The 14,459-nt window shown below is 51.8% G+C and overlaps 1 protein-coding gene across 5 annotated transcripts in view; it reads right to left on the reverse strand.

Moving 5' to 3' along the window:
- Nucleotides 1-14,459, reverse strand: part of ASTN2 (astrotactin 2) — a 358,876-nt gene that overhangs the window by 262,847 nt on the left and 81,570 nt on the right. For all 5 annotated transcript variants that reach the window (XR_015703622.1, XM_087752526.1, XM_087752527.1 and 2 more), the window contains exon 3: nt 4,195-4,579. Coding sequence is in view for 4 of the 5 variants with exons in the window: in XM_087752526.1 (XP_087608652.1) it covers nt 4,195-4,579 (385 nt within the window). In the remaining variant the exon portion in view is untranslated. The remainder of the gene's footprint in view (nt 1-4,194; nt 4,580-14,459) is intronic.

Consider the following 14,459-nt stretch of genomic DNA (forward strand, 5'->3'; position numbering starts at 1 on the left):
GCCAGACCTGATACATCCAGAAGGTCCATGTGGGGAATAAAAAAAAACACACTCTTCCTCGTGGAAAGGGCAATCCAGTCCAACAGCCACACAGCGCTGAGTGCATGAATCCCAAAGGATGGAAAGCGCCCGCTGCCAGCGCGACCCAGCACCTGCAAATCAATCACTGCCCAGCACGTGGGGGAAAGCAAGCAGCGCAGGCAGGTGGAGGGCGAGCTGAAATGCTCCATCTTCATCGGATTTGCCATCCCTGGTAATTAATGCTGGGAAGTGACACTTGAAAGAGCCTCTAGTGACAGCCCCAGCAATGATACCATTTGGAGCCCGCTGACAAGTCCCAGCTGATGTCTTATCACAACGCTACACTGCAAGAGCAGCAAGGAGAGCTTTTCCCTTGGGCGCTGACGGACTCCCCGGGATGCAGGCACAGCTCCTCACCCGGCCCTGGTGATCGCACCAAAACCTGGCAGCTCCAGCCAGGCAGTGGGACACCGGAGGGAAGGCTGACCCTGTCCTTGAGCTAGGGCCATGCTCTAGCTGGGTTTCCCTTGATGCATCCATCTTCAATCCACCTGTAAAACCGCGCCCAAGCAGAACTGATTTCCAGCCCCTGGGGATCTCCAGGTACGTGGTGTCTGCTCGCACCAGTTGCGGAGTTTCTCCACCCCACCTGCTACATCCCCGTGGGAATCCCGGCTGCATCTGCTGCTCGCAGGCAGGTCGAAGCGCCTGTGTGCACAGCACATCCAACACCTCCCAAATCACCGCATTTCCCACACGTGGGCAAACCAGGTCAGAGTGCAAAGCCCACAGCACATATATTTATATTTCTAGTCTGTAAATCCTATATCTGAACCACAGCCACCTCATCCTTGGCGATCCAGGCTCTGGCCAGCTTCAGCAGAGAGGAGCAACTAGCATATACCATAGCTTGACTCCCTAAGCAAAGCCTCATCCAAGAGTGTGCATCTGGGAGGAAACACATGGTGAACCGGCATAGTTTGGAAGGATGAGACCAGGCAAGACACAAACCTGCCTCGATCCAAGGTGCAAAGCCTGAGAGCATCACAAGCTGAACTGGTGGAAGCATTTGTGAACATATCTCGCAGCCTGGGGTAGCCCTGGCCCTGCAGGCAGCTTGCAGCCCCAGCTTGAGGGGATTTTTCAGTCAGTGTAAGAAGTTCTTTATTGCCAATTCCTGAAGCCCTCGGAGAGTTTAATATTCTGCCCTAGATCTTGTTTACTATTATGTTTTGAGGAGAACTGAAATGCAGTTACTGCTGTCTTCCCCACTCACACAACTCTAAATAATTTATAGAAAAGCAAAACAAAGAAGAGAATATGAAAGAATAAAAAAGGTAGCTCAGTTACAATATATGAAGGCTTTCATTTGTTCATTCTCACTGAGCAGGGGGTTGGGGAACACCACAGGCCGGTAACAGCCAGCTGTACACAAAGGGGGATGCCAACAGGGATGCTCAGATCAGTAGTCAAGGATGGCAGATGGACTACTAGGCACCTCCGTGTTTGTTTGAGCAACAATAACCATCACCGTCGTAATAACCTTCCTTGAAAGAGGAAAGAGTAAAAAGCACTTTAAGGATGGAAGAAACACAGCCTTAGCCACCACTTACGACCGTCGCAGGTGCAGGGACCTGCTTCCCAGACACAATACATGGTTTGGGCTCTCCCTGGCTCCATTGCTCAGAGCCGCAGCCTCCTCCACAGAGCTGAGAAGAGTCCCCGTCCCTGTCCCCCAGCACTGCCACCATGGGTGCTCCGGCAGGGACCGCTTGGCCTTTGTGGAAATCCCACACGCTCACAGGAAGAAGGGAAGGACAGTCCAGCATCACCCCAAGAGCCCCTTCCCTGCACAGAGGGAGCCAGCACATCCCTTCCTTGCTCCTGCTCGAGTCACTCAGCAATTAGTGCTAATGTACTTCGCTTTTGTTTATTCGAATGCATTTTACTGTGCGTTGCAGGTGAACAACATTAAATGGCTTCTAATGACATTTCAATAAGCAGAGGTGGGTGTTGCAGCTTCTGAGACACAGACTTTAAAAATACAGGCAATCAAGTACGCATTAGCCGAAACACTCTGGGGAAAGCACTGCTCTTCTCCGTGCAGGAGAAACATCCCCCCTGCGTCACGCAGTTGTACCCGTGTAGCCCACAGTCCCTCCACCCCCACACACAGGCAGTGGGGCAGCACCCAGACCCTGCCTGGCCCTCTCGGTGATGGTTCTCCACGTGCAGACAGCAGAACCATGTGGTTCAGCAGCATGAGTTTTATTTTCAGTTAAGAGATAAATAAAAAGCAGCCAGTCTAGACTGTTTTATATAGGCTCTCACACAGGCCTCCTCCTAGAGCGCCCGAGTGCCTTCCAGTTGTGCATTAAGAGACACCACCAGAACCCATCATCCGTGGTTTGGTCTCTCCTCCTCTCCCAGGAGAAGCCATACAGGCTGATAGCAGGTAAGGTGCCTCCCCAGCTGCTCAGCCTGCAGGAGCACTGCCAAGCCCTGTCTGTACGGGCTCCCCTCTGCTCCCACATACCTGGTACAGCCAGCAATGGGTGCCATCATGTACAGTGTGACCACAGAGAACCCTGTCTGTCTGTCCTGTTGCATCCAGCCTTTGGCTATTTGCTGTACCAATGTTGGACCGCTTTACCCAGAGGGACCCTACCACTACTTTCTTTCTGAGCTGGGCAGAGCTTTGGGGAGGGGGAGCCCCAAAGGGACCAGAGCTCCTCCAAATCCCAGCCCAGCACCTTCAGGGAAGGCACAAAGCATATGCAGCACCTTGCCTACTCAGGAAAGGGCACCTCAGCCCAGCTCCCCACAGCTACTACCAGGGGATTTATACCTTACAACCGTGGCATTATCCAATATTATACCTTACAAGCAATCAGCACCATAGGGACAGGCAGCAGCCAGAACCCACAGTTATGGACTTGTATAGGCTTCTTTCTAATCTGACCTACAGACACTATATAACACTCTACCTGCCATGCCAAACACCATGAGTGGGAAACGGTTCACATTTGGGGTCTGTGCCTTTCTATCAGATCCACAGGGATTCAGCTCTGCATTTCTTCTCACAATGAGAATTTTCTGCTCTGCCATTTCCAACTCCGCACAGGGCTCCTATGCGCTTGCCTTAAATCTACAGCCCTGATGACTTTGTTTGTGGGTGACTACAGGATCGTTTGTCTGATTGCTCAGAGAATAAAACACAGGGGACGTTTTGCTGCTAGTGGAAAATACAGCTTTATGGAGCAGCTCTCAGAAGAACATCAAGGCTCAGCAGGCTGGCGGAGCCCCAGCACACCGACACGTTCACTCGCTAGAACTGATGCCCTACTCGAAAGGAAGGCAATGAACATTTCTGCCACCTAGAGAGTGAAGACTGGCCTGATTGATGCCCATGTGCTAGCACTCACCCACAGCAAGAAGCTGGTATGAATCCCAGCATTCCTATCCTGTTGAGGAGACAGGAGTTCCAGCACTGCTGGAGCAGCAGGAACGACTCCTCCACGCTGCCCGATGCACGGTGCTGCACAAGCCCACAGCACAAGAGCAATTGCCCTCCCTGGGGAAATGCAAGCTCTGCTCCCCCAGTCAGGCATCTCCTAACCCACCGGGGCTTTCACAGCGCTCTCTGCCATTGCAAGGACCAGAAACACCACCAAGCCTGAAAGCAGAGCCATCAGCTTCCCCTCTGATCATGCTAAGCAGGCTTACACTGGAAACGGGAGACTGGTTTTGGAAGAGGATGTAACAAAGGAGACAGGTCAAATCCTATGAATCCACATCTCTGTGAAGCTCCCAAGCACACAGCTCACACACTCCTACGGCACCTGAACTGCCAGCAAAGCACAGTCAGGGAGTGCTGCAAGACCAGGGGACCTGATCCTCGAGGCTGGCAATAACAGCTGAGGGCTCACAGCTACTGTGCCTCAGTTTCCCCAGTGCCACCCAAAGGTGATTCCCTTCTCAGGAAGGGCAGCTTCAGGACAAGATCTGCAAACCACTTTGTAGATGACAGCTGTTGACCAAAGCCTAGGGAGCCAAGCGCTAGCCACAGGGATTATGTATGGATGACCCATCCTCTCCAGGTGGCACCGCGCAGGACAGACACCCCGGTGAAGGACAGGAAGAGGGGAAAAAGGAAAGAGAAAAACCACAAACCTTTCTTTTCGTAGTCAGGCTTCTCCTCCCCGCCCCGGCCCAGGCTCTCCAGCGTCCGTGTCACCTGGCTGCCAAACTCATCCTCCCTGGTGCTGGGCTCTGCCCGCCGCGGGGTCTCCTCCTCCTCCTCGTCCTCATAGTCGTCCAGGATGGGGGTCTCGCGGATAGGCACCCCAATGACCGAGTTGTGGGCCTGGAGGCGCGAGTTGCGGAAGCTCTCGCGGGCCTGGGGACCCAGCAGCACCGAGGGGATGTAGTGGATCTCGTGAGTGGCTTCCGTGCTGGCGCTCTTCTGCGGGATGCGGCGGCGCTTGTGCCAGCGCCGCTGGGCGTACAGAGCCACCGTGAAGACCAAGAGGAGCAGGAGTAGCGCGATCAGCCCACCCTGCAGGAAAGCAAAGGGCATGGGTCAAGAGATGCATGGGGCACGGGGATGGGTCAAAGAGATGCTGTGGCCAGCATCCATGGACCCTCTCCTCTTCCATCCCCAGAGCACCCTTTCATCACCGCTCCATGAACTGCACGCGGGTGGGTTCATGGAGCAGCCACCTCTGGGGCGGGATGTCACAGTCAGGAGCAGCAGGGTGCCAGAGGTGGCTTTTGGCTAGGGACAGCACAGCGACACCCCCAGCTCAGCTCTGCCCAAGTTATTTTGCCCACTCTCCCAGGGACTTTGTTTTTACCACACACCCCTTGGGTCCCCCAGCCCCCCGGCCCACCCATGCACACAGGGGCTGAGGTGGGCAAGCTCCTCCTCCTGCCCTGCACGGGGAGATGGGAAAGGAAGCAATCGCATCCCACCACTTAGGAGAAAAAAACCTCATTAAAACAACCCAGCCACCGACACGGGAGCAGTAAAGCCTCAGCAGAGACACACAACATTTCACATAAACGACGGTGCAACAAACGGCATCACGCAACTGCTGCTCCCCAGGGCATGGTTACCCCATCTCCATCATTTCTGGTTGTGATTTGCCTATGGTTTCAATGAGACTTCAGCTGCAGACCTGGGAGCACAGCACAACATATTCCAGACCAAGACCTCTCTGCAAAGCTCTCCTCTTCCCCACCTCCAAATTTTATTCAACACAGCTCCCAACTGCATTACCATAAGGAAAAAAAAAAAAAAAAGTCTTTACCAAAAAAATAGACTTCCTAAATATCTATATGTCCATGGAAGCAGCAGCCCTCTCCTCCCAAGGGAGCTGTGCTGGGAAGCACCGAAGGGAGCCAGCCCTGCCTCTGGCTGCTCTGAAGGTTAAATTCAGCCACAGTCACTGAGTCCCATGCAGGCAGGAGCTGTGTGTGTGCCAGCTTCCAGCCTCTTAATCTCTACAGTGTCGGAGCAATTTTATCCCGTGGCATACAAGCAAAAGCAGGGCATGTAAATCAGGAGCGGTGTGAGCAATCGGGGCTTTGCAGCGTGACATGGAACAGCCGGGGCTGGGCAGGAGTTTCTTTGGCACAGGGGATGCCACAGCCCAGAACTTTACAGAGCATGCAAAACCAAAGTAGAGACGTTCAAATATTTAATCTGCATTTGATACAAAGCACCGTACTGTACCCAAAGCGCATCTCTGACTCGCAAACAGGATCAACTGTGAAGAGGCAGCATTGAAAATTGCAGCTCACAGGGTAAATTAGCTGGGGGAGAGCCCTTGGGAGCAGGAGCAGAGGAGAGATGCTTCCCTAGACCACCCCGGCACCACAACCCACCACAGAGAGGAGCCCAGCCCAGTATCTCCCATCAGGACCCCCCACCTCTCCCCCCAAATTGGCACTAATGGGAGAAGGGCTCAGGGATTCAGGAGGACATTGCTCAGCTTGACTTCCCTAATTTAGGTGACACGTGACATCAGGAAAGGAGGTTTAGCATCCAGGAGATGCTTGGGGATCTCTGTGTGGGAGAACGGCGGGGCTCACTGTGCCAACCGGGTTTATGTCCTGCAGTACTGGAGCACCTGAAGAACCAGTGGGATGAGGACCCTACCTGGTCTTCCACACTCAGAAGCAAGAAACAGTGTGGACTCCTCAGCCTGGAAGAGCAGAAATGTGTTTCCTCAGGTTTGCGCAGCGCCTGATGCATGGAGACCAGAGCATCACAGGAGCTCCCCAGCGTGAGCCGCCCGCACCCCTTGGCACTGAATAGGGGCTATTTCCTTGGAAGCCCGCTTTGCAAGAGAGAAGCCAAGGCACACCAGTCCCTCCAAAAGGAAGGCCCAGTGACAAGGACACAGCAGGGCCATGAACTTCACCACGACGAACCACACTGCAAAATCAAGTCCGGCCTGTGTGCTGGCATCCTTCCAGCAAAGTGAGGGCTCTCACGTTACAGAAGGGTTTCAGAACAACACTCTACTACAGTCTACATGACTACTGGGAAAGGCCTTCTCCAGGGCCTCACCACCAAGCCCCCAAGCTGCCCAGCTGGACATTGCTCATTCCTGGGTGCTCTCTGCATCTGCAAAGTGGCTGCAGGGCAGAGCAGGGCAGAGTGCTCCACACCCACAGGCACACGGGCACTTGCTCTCCCTGGAAAAGCACAACTGGAGACAATCCAGGTGCTCAGAAAAGGCCAGGGTGACTGAGAAAGCCCTGCACAAGGAGGAGCTTTGCCAGCTGGACCCAGGAAAGGGGTCTGGGCACCTGCAGCAGTGCTAGGGCCGTGCATCTGCCTGGCTGGGCTCACCTTGCATCTGCCCCCGGGAAACGGCTCGGAGCACATAAACCCGTCAGCATATTAAATTAAAGATCTCTCTGCTTGGGAGAAATTACAAAAAGGCGTAAAGGCACAGAGGTTATTAGCATGCCATTCCCCCCCATCCCGGGAACAACAGGGTCAGCTCAAGGAAGCTGAGGGCTCCCAGCCCAGCCCGGCTGCAGCTCCCGCATTCTTTGGGGATGAGCCGGAGATCTGTGCTCTGCCAGCCACTGAGACAATGGCCCCCTCTCTGCCTGGGAAAGGCTGGGGGTGCCTGTGCCAGCCCCTCGGGTGAGCACTCATGGGCTCATAGCAGGCAGCTCAGTTTCGACGTGCTCCTTGCATCCCTGACCCCACACCAGCAGCTACTTGTTTAACCACGCTGCACATGCCAGGAGACCTTCCTGGGGAAAAGCGGGGGGGGGGGGGGAAGTGTCAAACTTAGGAGGCATTCAAGCCAGCCTCACTTTAATCTATTTTTCATGTTAAATTATCCAACTGAGGGAGCCGGAGAGAGAAAGGGGAAGGAAGGGATAATATGAGAAATGTTTTATTTGACAATGTGTCACTCGGAAACTGATTATTTCTGTCTCCGAGCTTTTTAATATTCCCAAACAATGGCCGAGCCGCGCAGGGATTTGGTATTCTAAGGCTGGATTTATAATACTCTGTTCTGCAGTGATAAGAACACGGGCCTTTAATCCTCTGAGCTGTGAACATGCATATTCTCCCGCGTAATGTCCTTCCCACCGTGCTCCCGTGTGCTGTGCGCCGGCCGAGCAGGAGCCGCCAGGCGCCGGAGGGTTGCCGAGACCCACAGGAGAGAAGGAGGGATGGGAGGAGGAGGCTGGGGGAGAAGAGGGCTGGTGAGGACAACCCACATGTATGCAGAACTGCAGGGCTCGTGGCACAGGAGCAAACTGCAGCTGAAGCTAGAAAGCAGCAAGGCTGGGACTTACTTGAAGCCCTGAAGCAAAACTGATGGAAGAAGCCACCTCGAAGCCCAAGAGACTGGACACTCATATAAATTATGAAGGCTACCAAGCTGCTGCCCTGGAGGGAGATCGCTGTTTGGGCATCTGTTTGAGATGCCAAACAATTTCTGAGCAGCAAGAGGATGCACGTGCTTCTTTGAACACAAGCCACCCCCCTTCCCTACCAAAGCGGTGAAAGATGAGGGAGTCCTGCTGCTCCTCTGGGGTCTGGACAAACTCTTCCTTGCAACAGGCTCTGGCCCTTCCCGACTCTGCCTGGGATCCTCAGTCAGCTCTGCTCCCTGCTGCTCCCTGTAGCAGGGTGGACTTGACATGGCTCCCTGCAGGAGTCCTCCACCTTTGCAGTCAAACACAGCGCAACCACAGTGATGCAGCCGGGCCAATATGAAAGCAAGCCCCAACAGTCTGCCAGCCACCATGTCAAAATGAAGTGACAGAAGAAGGTCCCAGGCTGGAGGGGAACAGAGTTTGGGCTGAGCAGACCTGTTACACCAAAGCATCCCTTCTGCAGGTGCAAATCAGTGCAGCATTCAGCCTGGAGCTAACCTAAACTTCTGCTGCTTCCTCTGAACACTGATACAGAGTTTTGCTCTGGGGGGAAAATATCCCTATTTCTTTTCTAACTTTGAAGCCACTATTGCTCCCACATAGCATCCAAAACCAATTATTGTCCCACATTGTGCTGACAACCAGCCCCATCATGAACTACTTACTGCTGTGTGAAACGGGGCTCTCGCAGCCCAAGGACAGTCCCAGGGGACAGCTGGGCTCTGCTCAGCACAAACCCTGCACAAAGACCCTCCCATCCCAGCCTGCAGCTTCAGGGAGCTGGGGCGGGCAGAACCCTGATGCCGGAGCATCACATCACCCTGCGCAGCCCCAGGGACAAGCCACGGTAAGCAAATAAGTATCAGTGATAACCACACAATCCTCAGAGCTCTTCACAATGTGTACTTTTTCCTTTCTTTCCTTTTTGGCCATGAAGGTAATTAAACACTAGAACAATTTACCAAGGGTCGTAGTGGATTATCCATCACTGTCAATTTTTGGTTGGATTTTCTTTTGGTTTTGTGTTTTGTTTTTTTTTTTAAATCAAGCCTGGATGCTTTTAGAAAAGTTATGCTTTATTTCAAATGACAAGTAAAGGCTTCAGGGAATTCTTCCACCCCATGTGGCACTAGAGGGCAGAGCAGATGGCCCCACAGTCCCTTCTGGTCTTCCAGTCCCCCAATTTTGTCCTCCCCACGTTTCTTTGTAAGTCACAGCATTCAGCTCTAGAGCATCTTATCTCTCTTTCAAACATTTCATCCCCTCCCAGGTCAACCCAGAGGCAGAAAGCATCACCAGACCATGGACACAAGTGGGCAGGTAAGGCACGTCCACCTAACACAGACCAAAGCGGGAGATACCACCAGCAAGGACGAAACCTCGGACCTCTGCAGCTTGGCACACAAACCTCTCCCAGCTCATCTCTGCCATTGCCAAGGGCTATAATAAAGCAGTGCTCAATAAGCAGATGTAGCAAACATTTGCATTAGGTTTTAGCTATGCTGTAATTTGAGCTAACGGATTTCTAATTAATTTAACTAAAAGCAATGGCGAACAGTAGCATGAAGACCCTATAAATGCCACTTCACCAGGCGGAGAGGCCTGCTCCCGGGCACAGATCCTCCGAGGCCATGTCCCAAGGTGAACCACAACCAGAGCTGGGATCATCCACATTAGCCATTATAACAGTGTCTGTTAATTGGCAATCAGTCGTCTCGGCCAAACCCTCTGCTGCAGCCGAACTCGGAGAAGACACTCATCAGTGCCCAGGCTGGCCGGGGGACAGCCCCAAGTCTGTCCATCCTCTCTCTCCCAGCTCCACCAGCAGGTCCCTTTGCCAAGCCAGACCCCTGCACCAGGACCCCCAGCGCTCACACCCCAACCAAACTACACTCAGGACAACTTTGGAAGAAAAATACCATATTTAACATGTTGAGTTGCATGGCATCTGCTTCTTTCCTTTCCAGATCAAACGTCTGCACCACACCAGCTTCTCCCTAGGACTCCTTTGCCTTATTGCTCTTTCTCTCTTTGCTGCACCTCTCAATTTAAATATTTCTACTGCAACTCTTAATTAACATGCTGTTTGCACCTTCTTTCAGATCATTAACGATGAAAAATAAGGCTGATCTCTGCAGACATCTCTCGGAGTCTTCCCTCTCCTGCACACTGCCGTTTATCATGACCTCCTCTGCACCCTGCCGCTTCCTCACCCTCCTGGGGTGCAGGACATAGCTGCAGATGGCACGCAATCCCTCCGGCTTTAAAGAAACAGCAGAGCAGAAGGAAAGGATGTTATATAGTGTGCTCTTCCCTAAACCAGGGATAACACAGCCTCTGGCTGTCGTCCCCATAATGGAGAAGTTTTGGCTGTTTCCTGCAGAATCAAGGTTTCTGCACCCACAGCACCTCTGTCTGCCTCTCCGTCCTGCCCCTCTCATGTCCGTACACACTGGCCCATTACAACGAAGTCTAAAAAGGCAGAAAAGGTCTCAGAAATAGTGACAGTCCTTCAGCTTTGTGATAAGAGGAGATAGGTAGAAGAAAAAGGCCCCAGATCACCCCATCCACTAATGAACATCATACAGGAGGGCAGGGAAGGGTTATCGGAGCCAACCAAAAGCATGCAAGGAGGGAGAGACCAGGAGAGAAACAGGGCTTCGGGAAACAGGCTTTGCAAGAAGCAGACACATCTGCTACAAGAAGAAAGCAGGGTTCATGGATAGAAATGGAGCAGCAGCACCTGGAGTTCAGGACGGTGCTGGATCCTGTCTCAGACAATGCTCTCGCAGACCTGACCAAGCCTGCTTGGTCCTCACACAGCCTCTGCCAGCAGAAGAGAAGTGACAATGCACACCAAGGATGGAAGGATGCTCACTCTCTTCTTGCATCCATGGTGGATGGCACGAGAAGTTATGAGCTTGACATGCAGTGAGAACCACTCAAGGAGGAACACAACTGCAAGAAGCTTGATGCTTCCAGGAGAGCTGGGACATCTCAGTCACTGGAGGTCACCTGCCCAAAATGCGGAGCAGTGCTGGCACGCCTTGGGGACACGGGGGTCCTGCCAACTCCCTTCTCCTCCAGCTGCCCTTCCTAAGAGCAAGCAGCTTCTGTCTAGAGGATGCATTGCCCACCCCACCCATGAACCAGAACCACCCTCTGACAGCACGTACCCCTGTGTGCTGTGGGGGTCAGGAAATGAGCCCATGGACAGGTAAGCATCAGGCAGAGAAACTGAGGCAGAACATGAGGAGACCAAGGACAGACAGCAATCCAGCACAAAGGCTAGAGAGGAAGAGATGAACACCAGGATTGAAAAAACAAAACAAAACAAAACAAAAAAAACCTCTCCAAAAAGATCTGGATCTGGTCCTGAGCTCAAAACAATTTGAAATTTGACCTCACCTCTCCATAGAAGACAGCAATGACACAAGGAATATCTACTAAAAAGTACAGCATTTTCTCCCTGTACGCTTCAAATCCTCATTCAAGCACCGCTTCACCAAGGTGCTTAACCACATGCTTAACTTTAAATATGTGTTTAATTCCCATTACAGTCCATGAGACTAAAGCACACGCCTCAGCGCTTTGCTGAGCAGGGATGGCTGCTTGAATTGTGTCCTGAAGAGAACTGTATTATGTCTTGCCCCCCTGCCCCCCCCCTCCCTTTCCACAGGTCTTCGAACATCACCAAGCTCCAGTGATGATGGGGCACTGTCTTTTGTTGTTATCACAACCATGTCACTTAATTCTGCCCAGAGCCGACAGCACCTATGAACCACCCTCTCCAAAAGAGCTTATACTGGTGGAAGGGAGTGCAGGATATGGCCCAGAGATTTAAAAGGGAGTGTTCCCATAGGATCGCTCCATCGGGCCCGTGCAGATCTGTCATACATTGCTGCTCTGCTTGCCATGCCGTATGTACATGCATTGGGCATAAATTTAATGGCATACACAGTCCTGCAAAGTATAACACATGCACAAGAGATGAGAGTTACAGTTGCTGTGGGAACCATAACTTTAAAATCTCTGACTCTTCCACGTTAAAAAAAAAAAAAAAGTCAGACAAAAAGTCACATTTCCATATAATTTTATTTTTTTTTAAGCCACGCTGAATTTTGTTTTGCTGTTTCATCCAAGAACGGAAACAAAAAGAAGGAGTGAACCTGCCAGTCAGCCTTTCTGCGCCATTCAGACATGCAATGTGATGTTCCAGTAAATGTTTATTTGAATGGTCTCTCAGGCACTGTCTGTATGCAAGCACCAAAATACACAAACCTCAATCACACCGAACATGCCTGCATATCCCGAGCTGCACATCTTGCTAGGATAACAATTCAAAATGACTCCTAATCCATTTTTATGATGCAAAAAAAAAAAAAAGGCATTTATTTGCAGTGAACTGAAAGGGGAGGGCTGGAGGTGATTTTATTAAGCACCTGATTACTAGCTCTTTTTAAAGCCAGAGCGCAGATTGCATAAATTGTGATTTTAATGTGCGCTAAATGGTTCACCTAAATTGGCTGACCCGCTAACCCAGAGCTTGCCCTCAGAGAGGGAAGATTTTAAAATGCATAAGGTCTCGTGCGTTTGCTCTCATGTTTCCCTAATGTGGACAGGCTGGCTGAGTGCAAAGCCGAGAGAAAAACAAAAGCTTTTTTTTTTCCCCCCAAGGAGTTTGAGTTACCAAGCCCCATCCCTCCTCCCCACTGTGCCTGCGAGAGACACCTCCACGTGTTCCTCCCGCTCAGCTCATTTACACCCAGTACCTGAATTGCATTTTAGCCGTATTCAAAAGGGGAGGAAAAAGATCCACTTGAGCTAAGAACAGCCAACCTTGCTTTTAAATAAAAAAAAGTCACCACATCCACATTAAGTCTCTCCCAGCATACAAGAGGTCTTGCGGGCAAGGGCTGCCACACATGGCAGGCTGGGAGTGCCCAGGGTGCTGCCAACACAAAAAGCACCTTGCAATTAAACACGGGGCTAAAGGCAAGTCCCTCAAAAATAGCAAGTGCAGAGCCACCACCCATACAACGTCCCTCTCTGCATCATCTTCAGACCAGAGCCCAAACCCCAACCGTACACAGGGACCCAGCTCCAGCGAGGAGCATCTCAAACAGCGGAGCTGCCCTGCGGTTGCATCCCGGCAAAGGCAGCCTTTGCCAGAGGAAGAGCAAATAGGAATCCACCCAATATCAAGGAGGAGGACCAAAGAGACTGACTGTGGCCCTAATACCTTCCCACATGAAGAGAAAAGCAATGAAGTCCTCCAAGGTTCAGTTTCAGCTTGGTTTCACCAAAATCACCAGTAACAGCAGCTTGACCATGCCTGCTTTGCCTGATGCTAGCGGGGAGCACATCCCTGCCCCACCTGTCCTCCCTTCAGAGCTTCCCATCTTAGAGCAAAGATGGTCACTTGGGGGATCCTCTTAATCAGACCCCTCCAACAGACCTGCAGATCTGTACCTTGCACCTGCGCGCTCCTGGGCAGGGACGGCCGGTCTCACAAGAGCCCGAACCTGCCTTGGTCTGCACTTCGCCCCTCCCATTTCAGGGACGGACAGTGCTGCCTGCGGGAACATCTCATGGGGTTTTTCCAGACTTTCCTACCCTGAGCTATGGACTAAGCTCTGCCCGTGCACGTGCCCCATCCAACAGCAGATCATCCGGCACGACGTGCTTGGCTGTGCTGGCCAAGCCACACCACTCTGTTTTTCTGGAGCCACTTTTATCACGTTCATGCTTCACCCACTGCCCAGCGGAGGCCACAAACACCTCTACAGCTTCTACCCCAGCTGGTGCCTTCTCCACAAAAAATGCAGAACACCCATTTTAGCATCTGATGAAGAAGCCAACCTGCTGGTCAGCTGGCCCCAACAGACAGAGCAGCACGGTATTAGTCACAGCAAAAGGTGCATAGAGGTGGCGCAACAAAGGAGGGATGCAGTTAAACTCTCTAATTAAAAAAAAAAAAAAAAGCTATAAAACTCACAGAAGCTGCACATCTTGTAGGAGCCATTGCCTCAGGCTGATTTCAGACCCCTTGAGCAACCACCCGCAAACGTCAGTGTCTCCACCACTCAGTACCTCCCACAAAACATGGTGCGGGTCCTACCTTTGCTCTCGCCTCATGTTTTATCTGCTTTGTTTGGACAGCAAGTGCAAGAGAGCATCTCCCAGAGCATGTGTACACAGCTTATCTCTGCAGCACCCAGCCATCAGCTGGGGCCTCAAGGAGCCACCTCAGACTCAAGTGGCAATTACCACGGGGCCCCCCCGAAACCACAGCTACTGCGGTATACCCCTTCCAAACAAAGGTTTAACAAATGCTAAAGCAACGTCTCAAATTACTAGGATTATTACAATATCTACCAGCAGAGCACTTGCTAGCAAACGATGAAATATAATTAAAAGTAAAGAACACTTGTCAGATGAGTAACACGTATTGCTGTTGCAAAAGTACCTTTCTTAGTTTTTTTTAATAATTGTTTATCTGCTTCCTCACTAATTTACAA

Source organism: Nipponia nippon, unplaced genomic scaffold, assembly GCF_047370975.1.
Source record: "Nipponia nippon isolate SJK-2023a ecotype South Korea unplaced genomic scaffold, ASM4737097v1 scaffold_16, whole genome shotgun sequence".
NCBI classification, from domain to species: domain Eukaryota; kingdom Metazoa; phylum Chordata; class Aves; order Pelecaniformes; family Threskiornithidae; genus Nipponia; species Nipponia nippon.